At 42.5% G+C, this 20425-nt stretch overlaps 1 protein-coding gene across 1 annotated transcript in view; it reads left to right on the top strand.

Annotated features, from left to right (window-relative positions):
* Positions 1 to 3443: 3443 nt before the first annotated feature.
* SIK2 (salt inducible kinase 2) overlaps positions 3444 to 20425 on the top strand; it is a gene marked incomplete at its 5' end in the record, with an annotated part of 31706 nt that continues 14724 nt past the window's right edge. Inside the window, 5 exon segments of the mRNA XM_079326891.1 lie at positions 3444 to 3465; positions 3468 to 3592; positions 10222 to 10338; positions 10971 to 11034; positions 13389 to 13550. Coding sequence (XP_079183017.1) covers positions 3444 to 3465; positions 3468 to 3592; positions 10222 to 10338; positions 10971 to 11034; positions 13389 to 13550 — 490 coding nt within the window.

Genomic DNA, 20425 nt, shown 5'->3' with positions numbered 1-20425 from the left:
CCCTGGAGCTGCCGTCGGGCTCGGGCAGTGATCGGAGTGTGCCGGGAGATGTTTAATTTTAGAAATTAAAGGTGATTTTATTATTTTTCCTTTGGGCCATCCCAGCTGCGGGAGCGGCGGCCACACGAGGGCATGTGCGCTCCACGTTCGTGTCCTGGAAAAAAAATCGGGATTCGGGAGGACTTTGAATCCCTTTCCTTGGAGCAGAGAAAAGACCATTAACTGCGGAAAACTGCCCTGCAAAGGTTTTTTTTTTTTTTTTTTTTTTGATGTTGTTGTTTTGGGGGGTTTTTTTTGTGGGTGCAGTTCTTCCCGCGGCGTTTCTAAGCCATGTTTTTGTGAGCTGAACTTTCCGTTCTTCCACCACTTTTTTTTTGGTTGTTTTTTTGGTTTTTTTGGGTTTTTTTTGTGTCTGCAGAAGTTTTCTCTTTCAAGCATCATCATTCATTTTGCACCGGGCTGAGGCTTCAAAGTGGGCAGGAAGCAAAGAAATGTTTTTAAGGCTGAAAGCTTCGTTTGGAATGACGTGACTGAGAAGGAGCGTTAGGTAACATTTTGCAGCGGAAAAAAAAAAAAAAAAAAAAAAGTAACTTGTGACACACGGAGTTTGGATGGGAAGAAAAGGTGAAAGAGGAGTGAAATTTGGCAAGTGGCAGCTCGGGATGACACCACTTGCTATTCCAAGAGGATTCTGGAAGGCTGGCTCACGTACCCATCAATCACTGGAGGGGGGATGTCTGACTAACCCGAGCCATCAGTTACTCACTGCCAGAACTTCTGCAGGGGATAAATAGAGCAGCAGCAGCTCCCTCATTCTCCATGGCAGCCCGAGCCAGCAGCGTCATCCCAAAATGTCACTCCTTGGAGGGATCTCATCAGCAGTGAAGGACAAGCATTAATTTCTGCACAGAGACCTTCAGTTCCCTCTGCAGAACAGTCATCGCTGCTTGACACAGAACAAAAGGGACTTTTCTCCAGGATGAGGCAGTTTTACGTGTGAAACCTGTCTAAAAATGGAAAGAACGACACAACTTTGTTCCACTCTTTTCCTTTCTCACTCTTTTACTTTTTTGTGTGTGTCCAGGCTCTGTTTTGAGCTGTTTGTGTCCACCCTGGGCGTTCACAGAGCTCTGTGGCTGTTGCTGATTCAACAGGCACGTGCTGTGCCATCTGCCTTGTTTAGTCAGGGGAACTCAGCAAAGATTCCAGGGGTGATTTCTGGCTCCCAAATGTCAGGGAGGTACCAGTCCTGCAGCCTGAGATGGAGGGACATGGAATTCTAAAATGTAAGTGCACACCTAAAGCAGAATCAGTGGACTTAGCACTGAAAAGGAAATGCAGCAGAAAGGGCCTTAAATTTTTTCACAAATTCTTTGAAGGTACTCAGACCATTTCAGGTCAACAGAGCTGAAAACAAAGCTTCCAAATCTGCCTTTCCAAATGTGAAGGAAATTAAAAATTTAAAAAAAAAAAAATTCACTGAGAAAGGACCTGCAAAAATCATCCTGTCCATCTGCATTTTGTGATCTGGAGTGACTTGGCCCACTGGAAATGCTGCTCAGGGACAGGGATGGGGATTTCTGTCAGGAAACAGAATTTGGGACGTGCAGAGTCTGATCCAGCTGCAGAACCCTGGGGGGTTTTGTGTTGAGCCCCTGATTCAGGGCTGGAAACACCTGAGGATAGAGAGACGCCTGGGGTTGGAGACACCTTGGCTTGGACAGACACACCTGGGGATGGACAGACACACCTGAGGTTGGACAGACACACCTGAGGTTGGACAGACACCTGGAGCTGATCAGACACCTGGGGATGAGCAAACACACCTGGGGCTGTACATACACCTGGGGCTAGACAGACACACCTGGAGCTGCCTCATTGCTCCTCATCCAAACATGAGCTGGGTGTGTTTAGCTTAGGGGAGGCTGAGGGGAGGCACCAGGCATACCAACATCTCCCAGGGGTGGCAGCTGCTGCTCAGGGGGACAGGATGAGGAGCAGCAGCCATAAATGGAACCCCCAGTCCCACCCCAAGGAGCAGAAGCGTTTCCCGTGCTGGTGCCAGCGCTGCCGGGGGTGCAGACACCCCAAAGCAGCCTGTGCCACCTGCCCCAGGTGACCTCCCGTGCAGGGGCACTGAGCTGTACTGTACTGTACTGTGCCATACCGTGCTGTGCCATACCATACTGTACTGGACTGTGCCATACCGTACTGTACTGTGCCATACCATACTGTACTGTACTGTGCCATACCGTGCTGTGCCATACCATACTATACTGTACTGTACTGTACTGTGCCATACCATACCGTACTGTACTGTGCCGTGCTGTGCCATACCATACTATACTGTACTGTACCGTACCATACCGTATTGTACTGTGCCATACCATACCATACCATACTGTACTGTGCCATACCGTGCTGTGCCATACTGTGCCATGGTTCATACCATGCTGTGCCATACCATACCATACCATACTGTACCATGCTGTGCCATACCACCATGCTGTGCCATACCATACCGTGCCATGTGCCATACCATACTGTGCCATACCATACCATACCATACCGTGCTGTACCATACCATACCGTGCTGTGCCATACTGTGCTTTCCGTACTGTGCCATGAGCTATACCATACCATACTGTACCGTGCCACATGATTCCATATCATACCATGCTGTGCTATACCATGCCGTGTGCTGTGCCGTGCCATGCCATGCCATACTGTGCCGTGCCGTACCGTGCCATGTGCCATACCACACCATGCTGTGCTATACCATACCGTACTGTGCCACACCGTGCCGTGAGCCATAACATACCGTACCGTGCTGTGCCATGCCATACCGTGTGCTATACCATGTGCCATACTGTACCATACCGTGCTGTGCCATGCCCTACCATGCTGTGTGCCGTGCCATGCCATACCATACCATACCGTACCGTACCGTACCATACCGTACCATACCATACCGTACCGTACCGTACCGTACCATACCGTACCATACCATACCGTACCGCACCGTACCGTACCGTACCATACCGTACCGTACCGTACCGTACCGTACCATACCATACCATACCATACCATACCATACCGTACCATACGGTACCATACCATACCATACCATATCGTACCGTACCGTACCGTACCATACCATACCATACCGCACCGCGCCGCGCCGCGCCGCGTGCCGTGCCATCCCATCCCATCCCATCCCATCCCATCCCATCCCATCCCATCCCATCCCATCCCATCCCATCCCATCCCATCCCATCCCATCCCACTCCGTGCCGGTCCGGGCCGTGCCGCGGTTGCCATGGCGAGGCCCCGCCCGCGGTGACGCGCGCGGTGACGCCGTTGTGGCGGAGGGGGCGGCGCGGGCCCGGGGGCGCCGCGCGGAGCCGCAGCCGGAGCCGCCGCCGCCGCCCCCCGAGCGCAGCATGGTGATGGCCGAGCCCCGGCGGCCCCGGCGCTGCTGCCCCGCGGGCTCGGGCCCGTCCGCGTCGGCTTCTACGACATCGAGGGCACGCTGGGCAAGGGCAACTTCGCCGTGGTGAAGCTGGCGAGGCACCGCATCACCCGCAGCGAGGTGGGCACGGCGCGGGGGGCGCGCCCGGGGGGCGGCGGGGCCGCGGCCGCCGAGCCAGATCCGCCGGGCTTTTGTCCCTTCCGGCACCTCCCGCGGGGACGCGGCCGTGCCCAGGCTCGGAGCAGCCCCGAGCGGGGGGGAATTCTGCCCGCATCCTGCCGGGATGGGCAGGAGAAGGCGGCCGAGGCCGCGGGGGGATGCCCGAGGATGTCACCCGCTGGATGTCACCCCCCGGGATGCCAGCTTGAAGATGCCACCCCCGGGGCGGTGGCACTGCTGACCCCCGGGCGGTGGCATCGCTGACCCCAGGATGCTGCCAGCATCACCCCGAGGATGCTCCGCTGCTGTCGGAGCAGCACTTTCCACTCGCAGGGTCAAACCTTGCTCTGCTCTCTCTGTTTGAGGCTTTCCTGAGCTGGGTTATCTGCTCCAGCACAGGAACTTGTGTCTGTGTGTCTGTCTGTGTCTGTGTGTGCTGAATTCTTCAGCACAGCATCCTGCAAGTTCACCGAATCCAACCATTTTTAGCCTCTTTGTTTAACCGCCCCCGTGGATGATTATTGTGAGTACCTGGCGCTTTACCTAAAACAAAAATGATTGTCAGACTGGCTGGGTAAAAAATGTAGTCGTGTTCACTTTAAAAAAAAAAAAAAAAAAAAAAAAAAAAAAAAAAAGGAGGTATCTGATGAGAGTAATGGCTCTGAAGGATCAGCTTCCTCTTGTGTGTTGTTTTAGGTAGTTTTAGTTGCTACACCTAGAGGTGAGTTTTTTGTCAGCCTCGCTTCTGGTCGCTTTCATTGCTTGGCTGGAGAGGTTCCTGCGCTGCTCTGAGCCTGACAAAAGTCATTAAACCCCGTCCCGAGTGCCGACTGCAAAGGCCTGCGGTTCTTCAGCACCGTGGGCTCGGGTGGGAAAATCATTCCTTACGGGAATGGGGAAAAAACGCCCTGAAACCTGGAGCTGAGCTAAGCCTGGTACTAGCAGAGACTGACGAGTCTGCATCCCAGAGACTGAAAGTTCCTTCTCCTCTTGCCTTGTTTCTCAAGTTTTGGTGATAAACTCGGCTCTTTCTGAGCCCTTCTTGCCGAGCGGTGCCAATTCCCGTTCCAAGTTTGGTGCCATGTGCCGGAATTGCAAATGTTCCCCTTGCAGATCCTCGGCTGTCACTCAGCCCTCGCTTCTCCGGCAGGCTTTGTGATGGAGATGAAAACTTTAATCTTCGTTTTTTGTTGTCGTTTCGGAAAGCGTGTTTGTTTAGCATTGTTGGAAATAACGAAGGTTATAGAAAACACTGGGCTTAAAAGCTCCCTGATTCCTGGATGATTCTTTCATCTGTGTCCTAAGGAATTGCTGAATTCTGTTAGTCTCGTTTTTTAATTTTTTTTTTTTTTAAACCAGCTTTTCTGTCCACCCTGCAGCCTTTTTATCTTCTGGGGGATTTTTACAGCAAATTTGTCGAGATCTTTGATTTTTTGAGTCAGCTCTGACTTCTGCAGTGAGAGATGCAAGAGAGTTTTGCTGGGACTGAATTGCTGAGTTGGTTGCTGGAAGTATTTACACAATCTTTGAGGAAGGGGAACCCTGTTAAGATCACTTCTGGTGATGTCAGAGGAAATTAATTCCAGCCAAATTCTCTTTGGAATAAGCACTTCCAGTTTGCAGCAGCTCACCTGATTGTTGGATCCCTGAGCAGACAGAGTGGAAATTCTGCTTGTTAATGACTCCAGACTGAAAGGTTTTCATCTTTCAAGCTTGTTCTGAGCTGTTGCTTAATTTCCAGTGGAAGAATATTCAGGTTTTAGGTGCCTGTGCACCCTCAGCTCTGTGCTACAGGAGGATGCTCTGATCTGCTGAGACTTGCTCAAAAATCCTATTTAAAAAAAAACTCCTGAAGTCAAAGTTTCTCCTGAATCTCCTGATTTGAACCCTTCTAGCATTGGCATTTTGAAACTGTGTTTTGTATAATTTTGACCTTTAAAATATTTTTTTTTTTTCTTAACACAAAACTGCTTAGCCAAAAACCATCAAATTTTAAAAGTTGGGCTCTTATTACCTTGAATGCAGCACTCATGGAAAAGCTACAGATGAGAAGATAAAATTGTTGCCATAAATTGTTAGCAGGGGTGAGAATGGAATAAAAACCAACCAGGAGAACAACACAGGGGTGTGTGCAAACAAAATCAGAAATTGTAACCTGAATGAGTGCAACCCTGATATTCTAAACAATGAAACAGAAACGTGAAAGTTGGGAAAAATGGGGAGATTAATAAAAGTAGGTTGGGGAAAATGGGGGGGGTTAATAAAGATATGTGGGGGAAAACGGGGGGATTAATAAAGATATATTATATTTTTATATAGAATATATAGATAGAATATATTATATATAAAAATATAGATATAATAGAGGTGCTGCTGACCTTTGCTTGGCTTGTTTGGGTGTTTGGTGCCATTTGAGTGGAGGCCACGTGGCTTTTTCCTGCCACGCTCCTTTCTTTATCCTGCTGCCCAGAAATCCTGTGATCCCAGGGCAGCTCCTGCTAATGAGGCGTGGAAACGAGCTGAGATTTTCCTGGGGAGGAGGAGAGAACAGAAATAATTGGAAGCGTGGAGTTGGAGAAGCTGGAGATTTTTTTTATTTTTTTTTTTTTTTCCCAGTGAAATGGGATGGGAATGTAAAAAGGAAAAAGTTTGGAATAACAAAAAGGTTTGGAGTGGGTGTGAAAATAGGAAAAGGTTTGGAATGGGTGGAAGTGCTGCAGAGAATTTGGGAAGCCACCCCTAAAACCCTTAATTAACCTTCCCTGAGGATTAATCCCCTGCAGAGGAGCTCTGCTGGCTGCTCCCCAGTGGAAATAAAACCTGGATGTCCCTGTGGATCCCAGATGTGCTTTCACCTGGCTGCTGGCACAGGGAACTTGTATTTCTCTCTGAAAAAAAAAAAAAAAATTATGAAAAAGAACTCTGCAGCCCCAGATTTTGATCAGTGGCACCAGTTCAGGTGTGCTCAGGTGTTTGCAGAGTGAAGAACTCCAGCAGGGACAGCAGCTCCCTGTGCTGCACAGCAAAACTGGGAGTTTTTCCAGATTGCAGGAAGTTGTGTTTGTTCCTTTTAATGCATTTTATCTATTTTAAGAATGTACTGGGTTAACAAATCTGAATTTCTGTAACCTGCAGAACAGCTCTGTTTGAATGTGAGTTTGGAGGTTGTGTTGTGGTTTTGTTGTTTTTTTTTTTTTTTTGTTTGGGTGTTTGCTTTTTGCCTTTGTTTTTCCTTTCAAGAATTAAATGAATAAAACAAAACCAATGAAAACTTACAGTTGGAGTAGCTGAGGAGCAGAAGAACTTTCATCTTCTCCTGACAAGAATTTCATCCTCACTCCTTGGCAGTTGCAATTCCCAGATGTCAGGGGAGGGTTGAGCAAACTCCAGTTCCCTGGGCCTGCAGTGAAAGAGGGAAGGAAATCAGAAAATACAGTTCCTTGTATTTTTAAACAAGGAGAAACCATGAAAGCTGCAAAAATATCTTGGAATGTGACTCCTTAAGCAGCAAAATCCAGTGGCAGGGGGAGATGAGGGAGGGCAGAGAATTCCCTTTTGCTTTTCCTTGTCAGCTGAAGGATGTGCTGACCTTGTATATTGAAATTTGTGACTTTTTTTTTTTTTTTTTTTTTTTTGGTTGGTTGTTTCAAGCTGTTGCCAGCACTTGTTGGCAAGCTGCACCTTCAGGAACAAAACACACGATTTTAGCTGGAAATCCAGCTCGTTCTCCATGAATATATCAATATATTAATATAATTATATATATATTTTAATATAATTAATAAATATTAATATATTTCCATTAATATATATATTATGCTGGTATGGTTATCATGGCATGGGGCAGCTCAGGGAACCTGGCTTGGGCTTTTTTAGGGTTTTGTTGGGGTTTTGTTGAAGTTTGTTGGCTTTTGTTGGGCTTTTGTTGGGTTTTGTTGGGGTTTTGTTGGGATTTTGTTGGGTTTTGTTGGGGTTTGTTGGGTTTTGTTGGGTTTTGTTGGGGTTTGTTGGGGTTTGTTGGGGTTTATTTGGGATTGTTGGAGTTTTGTTGGTTTTTGTTGGGTTTTGTTGGGGTTTGTTGGGTTTTGTTGGGCTTTTGTTGGGTTTTGTTGGGGTTTGTTGGGTTTTGTTGGGGTTTGTTGGGGTTTATTTGGGATTGTTGGAGTTTTGTTGGTTTTTCTTGGGGTTTGTTGGGGTTTTGTTGGGGTTTGTTGGGGTTTTGTTGGGTTTGTTGGGGTTTGTTGGGTTTTTAGGGTTTTGTTGGGATTTTGTTGGGTTTTGGTGGGGTTTGTTGGGGTTTGTTGGGGTTTGTTGGGGTTTTGTTGGGTTTTGTTGGGTTTTGTTGGGATTTTGTTGGGGTTTGTTGGGGTTTTGTTGGGTTTGTTGGGGTTTGTTGGGTTTTTAGGGTTTTGTTGGGCTTTTGTTGGGTTTTGTTGGGGTTTGTTGGGTTTTGTTGGGGTTTGTTGGGTTTTGTTGGGGTTTTGTTGGGTTTTGTTGGGATTTTGTTGGGTTTTGTTGGGGTTTGTTGGGGTTTGTTGGGGTTTATTTGGGATTTGTTGGGGTTTGTTGGGGTTTTGTTGGGTTTTGTTGGGTTTTTTTGATTTTTTTGGAGCAGGTCTTGGCTGCAGCAGCACAAAATTGAATTTTTAACTTGGGCACAGAGGTAGCACAGAGCTCCAGCACTGTTTGTTTTCCAGCATATCCAAAGTCATAAAACAGAATTTTTGGAGCCCCCAAGTTGAGTGTTAACAATTAATAAATTATTAATTTTATAATATTGTCAGGATTATCACAGATACCTGTGGCAGCATTCACCCAACTGCTCTTTGTCATTTTGGGAATATTTTTATGGAATCACTTTTTCTGTAGAGCATAAACTTCCCATGCCCTGTCCCACATCTTCAATCCCCTTTCATTTTTATTTATCAAAACTCTGGAAAGGGGATTTTTCTGGAGCAACTCTGCTCCAAATTTGGGATGCAGGAGGTTTTGCTTTCAGTCTTTCAGCACTCTTGGAGGTTTTTTAATTTTAAATGTGTGAGATAGGACAGGAAACTTCTGGAAAAGGAAGAAAGAAGGAAACTTTGGAACATGATTCACTGTTCTTGGCCAGCAAGGGCAGTGAGAGTTACAGGAGCATCTGCAGCCCAATATTTTTTAAAAATTACTTTATTAATGCTTCTTTTTTTCCTCTAATCATGTTTTCCTGGTTGGTGCTCAGGAAGGAAGAACTGCTCGAGGATTTTAACCATGTAAAGATTCCCAAAATGTACATTTTTTTTATTTCTATGAAATTATTTTTGAGGGATTGAGGTGATTAAAGAAACCACAAAAGTGCAGCAGGCACTTGTTATTAAAGAATTGGAGTGGAAGGAAAAGGCCAAATGAGTTTTCCAGAGGTTTTTAGGGAAAACTTCTGTTATCTGGGAAAACAAAGTAAAAAAATTGATTTTTGTGGCTGTTGGAAGGTGGGGAAAAACCCCAACTTTTTGTTTGTTTTGGATAACTCAGCTCTGTTCAAATCACATCAAAAAAAAAACCCAAATTTGCACAAAATTCCCAATTTATTCACTCACAAGAGAATCTCATTTTCCTGGGGGGGTCAGGAAACTTTTCAAGAGGGAAAAATCCGAGTGAATAAATAATTAATTCTGAATTCAGGTGGTTCCTAATCAGTGCTGGAGCAGATAATGAGGTTCAGCTCCTGTGGATTTCTGTCTCCTGTGCAGCAATAAATAATTTGTGAAATAATTTGTGAAATTAATATATTTATATATTAATTTGTGAAGTTCTGCTATAATTAAGCACTGACATTGTTTGCATTAATAAAGTGACATTCAGGGTTATAAACACCATTTCTATATCCAGCACTCTTTAATATTTTCACCTTTTTAGAGGGATTGGATTTTCTCTTTTTTTGGTTTCAATTAAAAATCTAAAAATGAAAATGAATTAAAATTCGTTTCAATTTTAAATCTCTTGGAGTTTTTTAACATCTTCCCTTTGCATTTATTGGTTAAAACGAGGTCAGCAAGGCCAGGATGGATTTTGTGAATTAATTGAGATGTGTTTCCAGGGTTTGATTGATAATTTTCTCTGATATTAATTAATTAAACATAGCACAGCTGCATGGATCCCCTAGGTTTGGGTTATTTGTGTGGAGCCTCTTAAAATGTCATTTTGTGGGACTCAGATTTGTCACCTTGACTGCAGAAATGAGCTTTTCAAGAAGATTTTGGTCACTGCAAATTGTTGATTTAAGAGCACTGGGTTCCCTCACCTGTTCTGCACCTTCTATTCTGTGGAAAATCTGCTTTTTCTTATGGAAAATCTGTTTTTTCTCATGGAAAATCTGTTTTTTTCTCACTTAAAATCTGTTTTTTCTCATTGAAAATCTGTTTTTTCTCATGGAAAATCTGATTTTCTCACTGCATCCCCTTAGAGGGACCCCTGACATTTTAATATTGAATTTTTTCAGTCTGAGATTTGTATTCCAGAGCTCCCCAGTTAACCTGAGGCTGCATTTTTCCTTTCTAATGAGGATGAAATCCTATTTTTTCAGCCTCATTTTTTTTGTTGTTGCTCTGCAGGTGGCCATAAAAATAATTGATAAATCTCAGCTGGATGCTGTGAATCTGGAGAAAATCTACAGGGAGGTGCAGATAATGAAGATGTTGGACCACCCACACATCATCAAACTCTACCAGGTGAGTTTAGGGAGGCTTTTCCCCCTTTTTTCCCCCTTTTTTTCCCCCTTTTTTTCCCCCCTTTTTTTTTCCTTTTCCCCCCTTTTTTTTCCCTTTTTCCCTCCTTTTTTCCTCTTTTTTTTTCCTCTTTTTTCCCCCCGTTTTCTGCCTTTTTCCCCCCTTTTTTCCCCCTCTTTTTTCCCTTTTTTCCCCCTTTTTTTTCCTATTTTTCCCCTTTTTTCCTCTTTTTTCCCCCCTTTTTCCCCCCTATTTTCCCCCTTTTTTCCTCTTTTTTTTCCTCTTTTTTTTCCTCTTTTTCCCCCTCCCCCCACTTTTTCCCCCCTTTTTTTCCCCTTTTTTTCCTCTTTTTTCCCCCTTTTCCCCCTTTTTTCCCACCCTAAATCAAGATGAAGATCCCAGTTAAGATCAGCTCAGCTTTAAATTAATTTTATACAAAAGAAGCTGCCACTTGCTCTTAAAAATATTGAATATTGAAAATATTTAGAAGAAAAAACTTGGTCATGAAAATATTAATAGAATATTTTAGAAGTCTTGGTCTGCAGGCAGAACTTTTCACAGATTTAGGAGGGAACCATGAAAATCAGGATTGTTTTGGGTGGTTTATTTTTTTTTTTTTTTTGCTGTTCCCACAGGTGATGGAGACCAAGAGCATGCTGTACCTCGTGACAGAATTTGCCAAAAATGGGGAGATTTTTGGTAAGCAGGAGAATATTTTATTTTTGTCCTTTTGGGATAAAAATCCTGCTCCTCTGGCTGTGAATATAAAATCACTTTTGGCTTCTATTTTATTATAATACAATAAAAATAAATTTAAAATAAAACCAAAGGTGCAGGTTGAGATAAATTCACCAAATTTGGAGATTTTCTGGCTGTGGCTCTTTATTATTCCAGCAGATCCTGGATCTTCAAATTATATTTTTAATATCTTTAAAGTGTTAAGATGGTAAAAGTCTGAAAGTTTTGAGCTTTTTGTGCCCCAAAAAAACACTTGGAAAAAACTTGCAAATTCAAGTGATGGAATTGGAATCATGAATCTGAAATTTAAATAGAAGTGTGTAATATCACATGGGAAAAATTTTAAAATTTAAAGCTTTAAAATATGGTAGGATGAAACAAAATGAAAGTTTTTGGGCATTAATTCTTCTTGTTCCTTCTTCTTAATTTTAAGTAGTTTTTAATTAAATAAATACCCAAATGTGACTTACAAGTGTTTGGTCATTGAGTCAGAAATATAAAGAATATGAATGTTAATTTTTAATTAAATAGTCAGGTCTTAAAAGACCTTGTAATGAGCAAAACTCAATTCCATTTTGTCATTTTTTAGTTAAATGCATTATAGAAAAAATCAGTAAAAATTAATGAATGGCTGAGTCAAGATCCTGTTGCTCGTGCTTCAGTTGCAAGGGGAACTAAAAATAAAAACACAAAGAAAATGAAACAAAACCAAAACAAACAACAAAAACAACCAAAACAAAAAAAAAACACAAAAAATTCACAAAAAAACCCACAAATAAAAAAAAAAACCCAAAAAATTTCACAAAAAAAATCCAAATAAAACAAAAAAACCCACAAAAAATCTCAAAAAATAGCCAAAAAACCCCCAAAAATAATAAAAAATTCAGTTTGTGGTTTTAATTTTCTTTTCATTTCCACCTTGATATCATGGGATTTGTCACTCACCCTGGAGGATATTTAGGATATTTGTAAATGTTGTGATTTCCCCTTTTGGCTGCCAAGTTTTTGGGTTTTTTTGTGTGTGGGGTGAGCAGTTGGGGAGAAAAGAGAAAAGTTCCAGTGGGAATGTTGCAGTTAGAAGGGAGATTGGGATGAAAAATCCCAGAAAACACAGGTTAACAAAGCCCCTAAATTATATTTGAATTAAAAATCCCAGAAAACACAGGTTAGCATGGCCCTGTAAATGGGATTTTAATCAAAAAATCCCATAAAACACAGGTTAACAAAGCCTCTAAATTGTATTTGAATTAAAAATCCCATAAAAGACAGGCTTTATTTTATTTTATTTTGTCTTATTTTCCTTTATTATTTTATTTTATTTTATTTTATTTTATTTTATTTTATTTTATTTTATTTTATTTTGTTTTATTTTATTTTATTTTATTTCATTTTATTGTATTGTATTTTATTTTATTTCATTTCATTTCATTTTATTGTATTTTATTTTATTTTATTTTATTTTATTTTATTTCATTGTATTGGATTCTATTGTATTGCATTGTATTGTATTGTAATGTATTGTTTTGTATTTTATTTTATTTCATTTTATTTTATTTTATTTTATTTCATTGTATTGTATTGTATTTTTTTAATTTCATTTTATTTTATTTTATTTCATTTCATTTATTTTATTTTATTGTATTCTATTGTATTTTATTTTATTTCATTGTATTGTATTCTATTGTATTGTATTCTATTTCATTTTATTTCATTGTATTGCATTCTATTGTATTGTATTGTATTTTATTTTATTTTATTTCATTGTATTGTATTCTATTGTATTGTATTCTATTTCATTTTATTTCATTGTATTTTATTGTATTGTATTGTATTGTATTTTATTTTATTTTATTGTATTTGATTGTATTGTATTTTATTGTATTTTATTTTATTTTATTTCATTTTATTTTATTGCATTGTATTTTATTTCATTGTATTTTATTGTATTTTATTTTATTTTATTTTATTGTATTTGATTGTATTGTATTTTATTGTATTTTATTTTATTTCATTTTATTTTCTTGTATTGTATTTTATTTCATTGTATTGTATTGTATTTTATTTTATTTTATTTTATTGTATTGTATTGTATTTTATTTTATTTCATTGTATTGTATTGTATTGTATTGTATTGTATTTGATTGGATTGTATTTTATTTTATTTCATTGTATTGTATTGTATTGTATTTTATTTGATTTCATTGTATTGTATTTTATTTGATTTTATTTTATTTCATTGTATTGTATTGTATTTGATTGGATTTGATTGTATTTGATTGTATTTGATTGTATTTTATTTGATTTATTGCACCCAGATTACCTGGCCAGCCACGGGCGCCTGAGCGAGGCCGATGCTCGCAGGAAGTTCTGGCAGATCCTGTCAGCAGTGGAATATTGTCATGGCAGGAACATCGTGCACAGGGACCTCAAAGCTGAGAACCTGCTGCTGGACACCAACATGAACATCAAAATAGCAGGTACTGTACTGGATTCTATTTTATTGTATTTTATTTTTATTTATTTTTACATCTTTTGTAATAAAATCCCCCTCCACTAACTAGTTCGTGCTGCCCAGGATTCCTTTGTAATTTTCCACCTGAATGTTTTGTCCATGTCCATCCAAATTTCCAATATTAACTCCCAGAAAAAAAAAAAAATTAATTAGACTTACAGGCTTTTTTTTTTATGTCTTTAAAGCTGCCAGATGTTGAGGTTAAAACAGAATTAATCAAATAACTTCTTTCAACGTTAAGGAAAAAAAAAAACAAAACCTTCAAAATGGAAGCTCATTGATTTATTTTTTTTTCCTTTTTGCATGCATGATTTCACTTTAATTATAAATTTAGGCACAGCAGATGTTGCTAGCAATAGAAATTATTTTCATTACAATTCCACAGATCCTTCCATGCTAACTTGAGCCCAGAGAGGCTGAAAATGGGGAAAAAAATTGAGAATATCTTGATTTGAGGACTGTTGAACTTCAGTAATCAGGGACTGCTGGAAGGATGGAGGAGAAGGAATTTCCCTTTCTCAGGCTGATCAAACCTTTCTGATCATTCCTGGGTTTATTTTATTTTTTTTTTTTTTATTTCCCTCCTGGCATTTCTGGAATGGTGAAAGGATTGTGCTGCCATTTGTTGGGGGGGAGTTTTTCCTTTCCTCATTTTTGATTTCATACTTTAATTTATTTCCAGCAGCTCCTGGAGAATTATCAATGAGAAATCATTTATTTAATTTATACTGAATAAATCCTAAATACAATCTGAGGGTTGCCACTCACCCCCTTGCTATAAGGAATTGATTTATAAGGAATTGAGGTGAAAAAAGGGAATTTCTGTGCTGCTCTTCATCTGTGATTCACTGCCACGTTTTTGCCCTCTGATCCCTCCCCACATCCCTGTGATGTTCAGAGTTTTCCAGAGCTCAGGGATCTCAGCTCCTGCATCCCAGAGCTTTTCCTGGATGTCCCAAGCACTGCAAATTCCCAAATTTTGCCCTCCAGAGCATCTCAGCAGAGCCCTGAGCTGTTCTGGCACTGGGAATTTCGGTGCTGGAGCTCTGCAGGGACTCAGGAAAATGAGAAAATGGGAGTGAGGAGATTCCATCAGCTCCTGCTCCACTTCTCCAGTGCACAGAGTTAATTACAGGTGGGCTGTATGCAAATGAGCCCATTAAAATTAGCTGGTTCTTCTGTGGATTTTTATCAGCTTGATGGCAGCTCCCCTGTCCAGCCTGGAGCTGGGGGAAAGTTCAGGCTGCTGGAAACTCTGCAGTGATTTGTGCCCAGTCAGTTGTTGGGTTTTTTCACTGCAAAGGAGACAGATGACGAACTCCACGGAGTTTATCTGGGATTTTTGGGGTTATCTGGGGCTGGGAACAGCCTCTTCCAGTCCTTCATCTTCTTCATGGCTCATTTATCAGGCTGGGGAAGGACAGAGGGCAGCCAGGATCTCAGCTCTGATAGTTGGGGTTTTCCTCTGATTTCATTTAATGTAAGAATTGGAAAAAAAGAAAAGAAAAACCAGCACAATAACTGTTGAATTATTTTGATAAAGGCCAGTGGGTCTCTTGGTTCATTCTGCTGCTTCCAAGACTTTTATTGAAGCCTTTTTACTCTTCAAGAATACAACAGTTTTTCAGTCAAATACATTCCCAAATTACCTCTGTATTTCAGCCACCAGGAGAACAAACTAACATTCAAAAATGTTCCAACACTTGTGGGTTCACAAGATTTCCAGTTTTGATGCTTGAGGCTGGACTGAAATCCAGTAGTTTTGTGTTAATGCTGCTGTAAAAGGACAGGGACAGGCAGAATTAATGGGATGGTTTCTCTCTCACTAACTGGACAACAAACAGGAGATGAGTAAACATGAGGTGAGAGCTTTGATAGGTTTATTTTCTAGAAGATAAGAGGTGGTTGGGAGAAAAGCTCTCAAACTTTAGTGTAAGTAGCAGAAGTGAAGGTATTAATGAGATAAAATATTGAGAAGGGCCGAGGTGAGGAATTCCATGGCAGGTTTAACGTGGAATTTGTGATTAGCACTGGCAAGGCAAACCTGCCTTGGGTTTTCCCAGAGTTAATCAGCAGGATTGCTCCTGTCTCCTTTGGAGTCCAAACCCTTTGGATTTGCTGCTTTTTGAGGCATCACTTGAGGGCATTTCAGCTTTTTGTGCTCTCACTGAGCACAACCTTTGTGAGAAATCCAAATCCAGCTTGGAATGGGAGCCCAGCTCCTTTTTTTATTTTTTTTTTGTCCTTCCAGCCCCAGATTGGGAAATTCTGGCATGCTGATGTTTGCAGCAGCCCAGGTAGGCAGAGACTGTTATTTTGAAGGAGGCTGGAGCTGCTGCTGGCCAGGGAAATGTGCATTGACGTCAGGAGAGGCTGCTCAGCACTCAGCCCCTGAAGTGGGTCAGGTTTGTTGCTGCCACGCTCATACCTTGCCTTTATCAGCACCTCTGTGCCCATTATCTGCCAGGCTCACATTTCTCCTCCCAACAAAAGCTCCCTGTGGCTCTCTGCAAGGCAGGCAGATTGAGTTCTGCTCGTAATTTGTCCTGGTTTGAAGGACAAGTATCTGCCAATAAAGGCAGGAGATTCTATTTGAAATGCAGAATGTAAACCCCCTCCTCCAAATTATTATTATAATTTTGAAATTAAGGGGCTTTCACACAAAGATTTGGGTATTAGGAATAACAGTTCTTTACTAGGAAAATTAAAATAGAAATGCAGTATTACAAAGAAATCCCAAACCCTGCCAGAGTCAGAATCCAAGCTGACACCCGTCAGTCAGTCAGGGTGGTGGCAGCAGTGCCATTCCATGGTGGCTGCATCCTCCTGCAGTGGCAGATGTGGCTCAGCTGGAGCAGTGCTCCTGGAGAAGGTGCAGTTTCCTCTGAAGGTGCAGGGATGATGTGGAAAGGTCTGGCTTTCCTCTGGAATCCAGTGGAAAGAAGGTTCCTTGGTGTCCAAAATGTCAGTTTTTATCTGGGTAGGAAAGGCTTGGCTCCTGCCCTGGCTGGAGCATCTCCCAGTGGGATGATGGAATTTTATCAGCCATGCACTGGGACTCACTGGCCATGAACAGGAGATATCTCCTGGAGGGAGGATGGGCTGTGGGAAGATAAAGATGATTGCCCCAGCTGGATTAAAGATGGCCCATTAGCAGATAATGTGTGCCAGGAGATCAGGGTCACTGCCACACCCAGTTTTAAACAATGGCCCATTAACAGGAGATATCTCCCACAGAGATAAGATTCACTGCCACACCCAGTTTTAAACAATGGCCCATTAACAGGTGATACCTCCTGGATGAAGGTCATGAGAAAGATGCAGATGATTGCCCAGCTGGTTTAGAGATGGCCCATTAGCAGATAATATGTGCCAGGAGATCAGGGTCACTGTGACAGAATCCACATTTCAGGTCACACCCTGTATTGCCACCCAAGACATAATTTTAGGAGAATTGATTAATTATAGCTCTGAGCTGCTTCTTGGAGGGTGCTGGAGGTGCCACTGAGAGGCTCTGCTGTCCTGCTGGATGCTCAGCAGAAGTTGCAGCAGCTCTTCAGGGAGCTCCCATTTCTCAGGGTGCAAATGGGGCTGAAATCTCTCAGTCTTGTTTCCATTTTTACCAGGGAAAAAAAAAAAAAAACCAGATTCCACTGCCGTGATGTGCTCTCCAAAAAATGATACCTTGGAAATTCAAGATTATTCTAAACGGGGTGATGAGATTGAGAAACCAAATACCCACGACTGTGCAGAGCCAATATTTGCAGATTGCACAAACACAGAGTTTATTCAACTGAACACAATGCTGCAAATGATGGGCTTTTTTGGGGGGTTTTTGTTGTTTTTTCCTAACGTGCAGATTCAGGGAAATGTTAAGATCACTCCATTATATAATCTCAGTCCTCTGGTAATGAGCCCAATTTGAGTCCTTTTAGAATTCTGTGGCTGGCATATGTTCATTTTGGGTTTTTTTATAGAGGGCTGGCACATTTTTCCCTTGAACATCAGTGATGTTTCCTCTGGAATGAGACATTTTTGGGTTAAAAATGACAACTTTGGCCGTGGCAGATCAGCAGTGGCAAAAGAGGAGCAGGGTGGAAGGGGGAGCATGAGAGACTCATGATTGATTTGTGCTTAACTGAATCCTGGCCACTCCAAAAAGTGGGACAACTCAACTGACAGTGCAGTAATTAAAAACTGAGGAAGCCCCATGGACCAGGCATCCTGGATCCTGACTAAATCCTGATTAATTTTCTTTTTGAAAGGGTTTTCATGGATGCTATCCATGCTGGAGTGCTTAGAAATTGTTTCTCAGCCATTTGTGGGGGGAAAATGATGGAAACAAAAAGAGGTGACCACAAGAAGTTGTGCTCCCTAACAAATAACTCTGATCTCCCCCACCCAGGGAATTATTTTGTCCAACAACAGAACAGAATGGGGTTTTTTAAAGCTCAGAGCCAGTTGCTGGTTTTAATTCTGTATTACCTGAAAAAGCCCAGTGCCTGTCAGGAGGTGCCTGGCAGAGCTTTGTGCTGTCAGTGTGTGCTGAAATTCAGAACTGAAGGATTCTGGTGCTTCATTGGTCATAGAAAGGGAAGTAAAGGAAGTTTTAGAAGTACAAGACAACACTCTGAGCCCAGGCTGAGGGATGCTGAGGAATTCCCCTCCTTGGCTGCTCCTTCTGCAGCCTCTCATTCATGAATTTCCTAATGAGCTCAATGGTCTGTGCTGTCACAAGACCATCAGAGCCAGCCAAGAGCTGCTCTTCCACCCAGGTCAGCACTGCAAGTTCTGCTCTTCTCTTGCCCAGAGAGGGAGCAGAGGTCAGGAGCAGCTGCAGGATGTCCCTGCTCCCTTTTGGTGACCTCAAATAAAACCATTGTGGGTTATGAAATCCATCAGCTGAAGATAAAATGACATCAACCCGAGCCTTCTCTTATATTGGCTCTGTTTTTTTTGCTGCTCAAATTCCTTCGTGTTTCTTCAAAGAGGCAACTTTAAATCCCAGTCTGGGCAGGCAAAGAATTTAACTTTTTTTTTTTTTTTTTTTAGGATTTGAAATCCTTGTGCTCCCAAGCAGGTCACACTTTCTTTAGCTGTGCTTACAAATAAATGTCCTTGTACTGGTGAATCTGATACCGAGATTTATGAGGGTGGCACCCGAGTGAGAGCTGCAGTTCAGAGATAAAAACCTGATGTTTATCTGCAGCACTATAAGGATGTTGAAAACCTGACAAATCCGAGATAAGTGAGGGGAGAAATCAGATTTAACGACACCTACACGGAGTGGCAGAATGTTTCTGTGCTGAGCAGAAATGGCTCCGTGTCTCCCAGAGCATTGCCACTGTTACCAAGCCAATTCTGTGTGAAGAAAAGTCTTCTCAAAGGGGATGATGATTAAAAAAAAATCACAACAGCAGTCTGGGTGTGATGGGGGGAACGGGAAAAGGGGGAAAGGGGAAAAAAGAGAAAAAGGAAAAAAGGGGAAGAAAGGGAGAAGGGGGAGATGGGAAAAGGGGAAAAAAGAGAAAAAGGAAAAAAGGGGAAGAAAGGGAAAAGGGGGGAAAGCAAAAAGGGGAAAAAAGGGAAAAAGGGAAAAGGGGGAAAAGGGGAAAAGGTGATGGGGCGTTACTCAGAGGGATTGGGGTTATGCAGAGGAATTGAGGCTGCACAGAGAAATTGGGGTTACATAGAGGAATTTGGGTTATCCAGAAGGATTTGGGTTCTCCAGAAGGATTGGGGTTACAGAAAGGGGTTGGGGTTTCACAGAAGAATTGGGGTTACACAGAGGGATTGGGGTTTCATGGAGGAATTGGGTTTTCACAGAGGCATTGGGGTTACATAGAGGAATTGGGGTTATCCAGAAGGATTGGGGTTACACAGAGGAATTGGGTTACACAAAGGAATTGGGTTTTCACAGAGGAATTGGGGTTACATAGAGGAATTTGGGTTATCTAGAAGGATTGGGATTGTACAGAAGGATTGGGGTTACACAGAAGGATTGGGGTTACATAGAGGAATTGGGTTACACAGAAGGATTGGGGTTTCACAGAGGAATTGGGGTTACACAGGGGGATTTTGGGCAGATTGTGTTGTGCCCCCTGTGCCACTCCAGCTGCAGGTGCTGCAGAGCTGCAGGAGGGTGATGCAGGAAGGGCAGCAGGGATGCTGTGCCCTGCTCCCTGCCCTGTCCTGCCGGGGGCTGGAATCTGAGCTGCCCTTGGCCCCATCTCACTGCCCGTCAGGGCTCAGCTGGAGCTGAGCTGACCTTCAGAGCAGCCCTGGCTCCCAACTGCCTCCCCTCCGTGCTGCCAGCTCCCAAAAGTTCACCCTGCAGGGTATATCAGGTGTGCTGACCCCAATCCCACCAGGGCTGGGGGAGATTTGGGGTTTGGTTGTGCTGACCCCCATCCCCTGCAGGGCTCGGGGAGATTTGGAGTTCTGCACATCCCAGGGATTTTGGGGAGGGTGAGATGTTCATTCTCAGCTCCAAAATCCTCTGTGCTCCTGATGTTCCCAAAAGTGCTGCATTTCTGAGTGATCTTGCAGGTAGAATTCCATGAAAGGGCTGCTGGAGCTGCTGTTGGGAAAGCAGCCCCATTCCCTTCCCTTCCCTTCCCATTGAGCTCGGGGCAGCCGCAGCTCCAGCCCTGCTCTGCTGCCCTCAAGCAGCTCCAGGGTCACTTTGATCCCAGTCTTTGTTAAATCTCTCACTGTTTCTCTCGTTCTGAGGGTTCCTGGTGGTTTTCTGGCTCCTCTGAGCAGCACAGGCAAACGGGGTGAGTGGGGTGGTTCAGCAGAGCCTGTGATCAATAACCAGAGTTTATCAGAGTTTATCAG

This window comes from Erithacus rubecula, assembly GCF_903797595.1.
Source record: "Erithacus rubecula genome assembly, chromosome: 25".
Lineage (NCBI taxonomy): Eukaryota > Metazoa > Chordata > Aves > Passeriformes > Muscicapidae > Erithacus > Erithacus rubecula.
The sequence above is the reverse complement of the archived record's forward strand: the minus strand, read 5'-3'. Positions and strand labels throughout refer to the sequence as shown.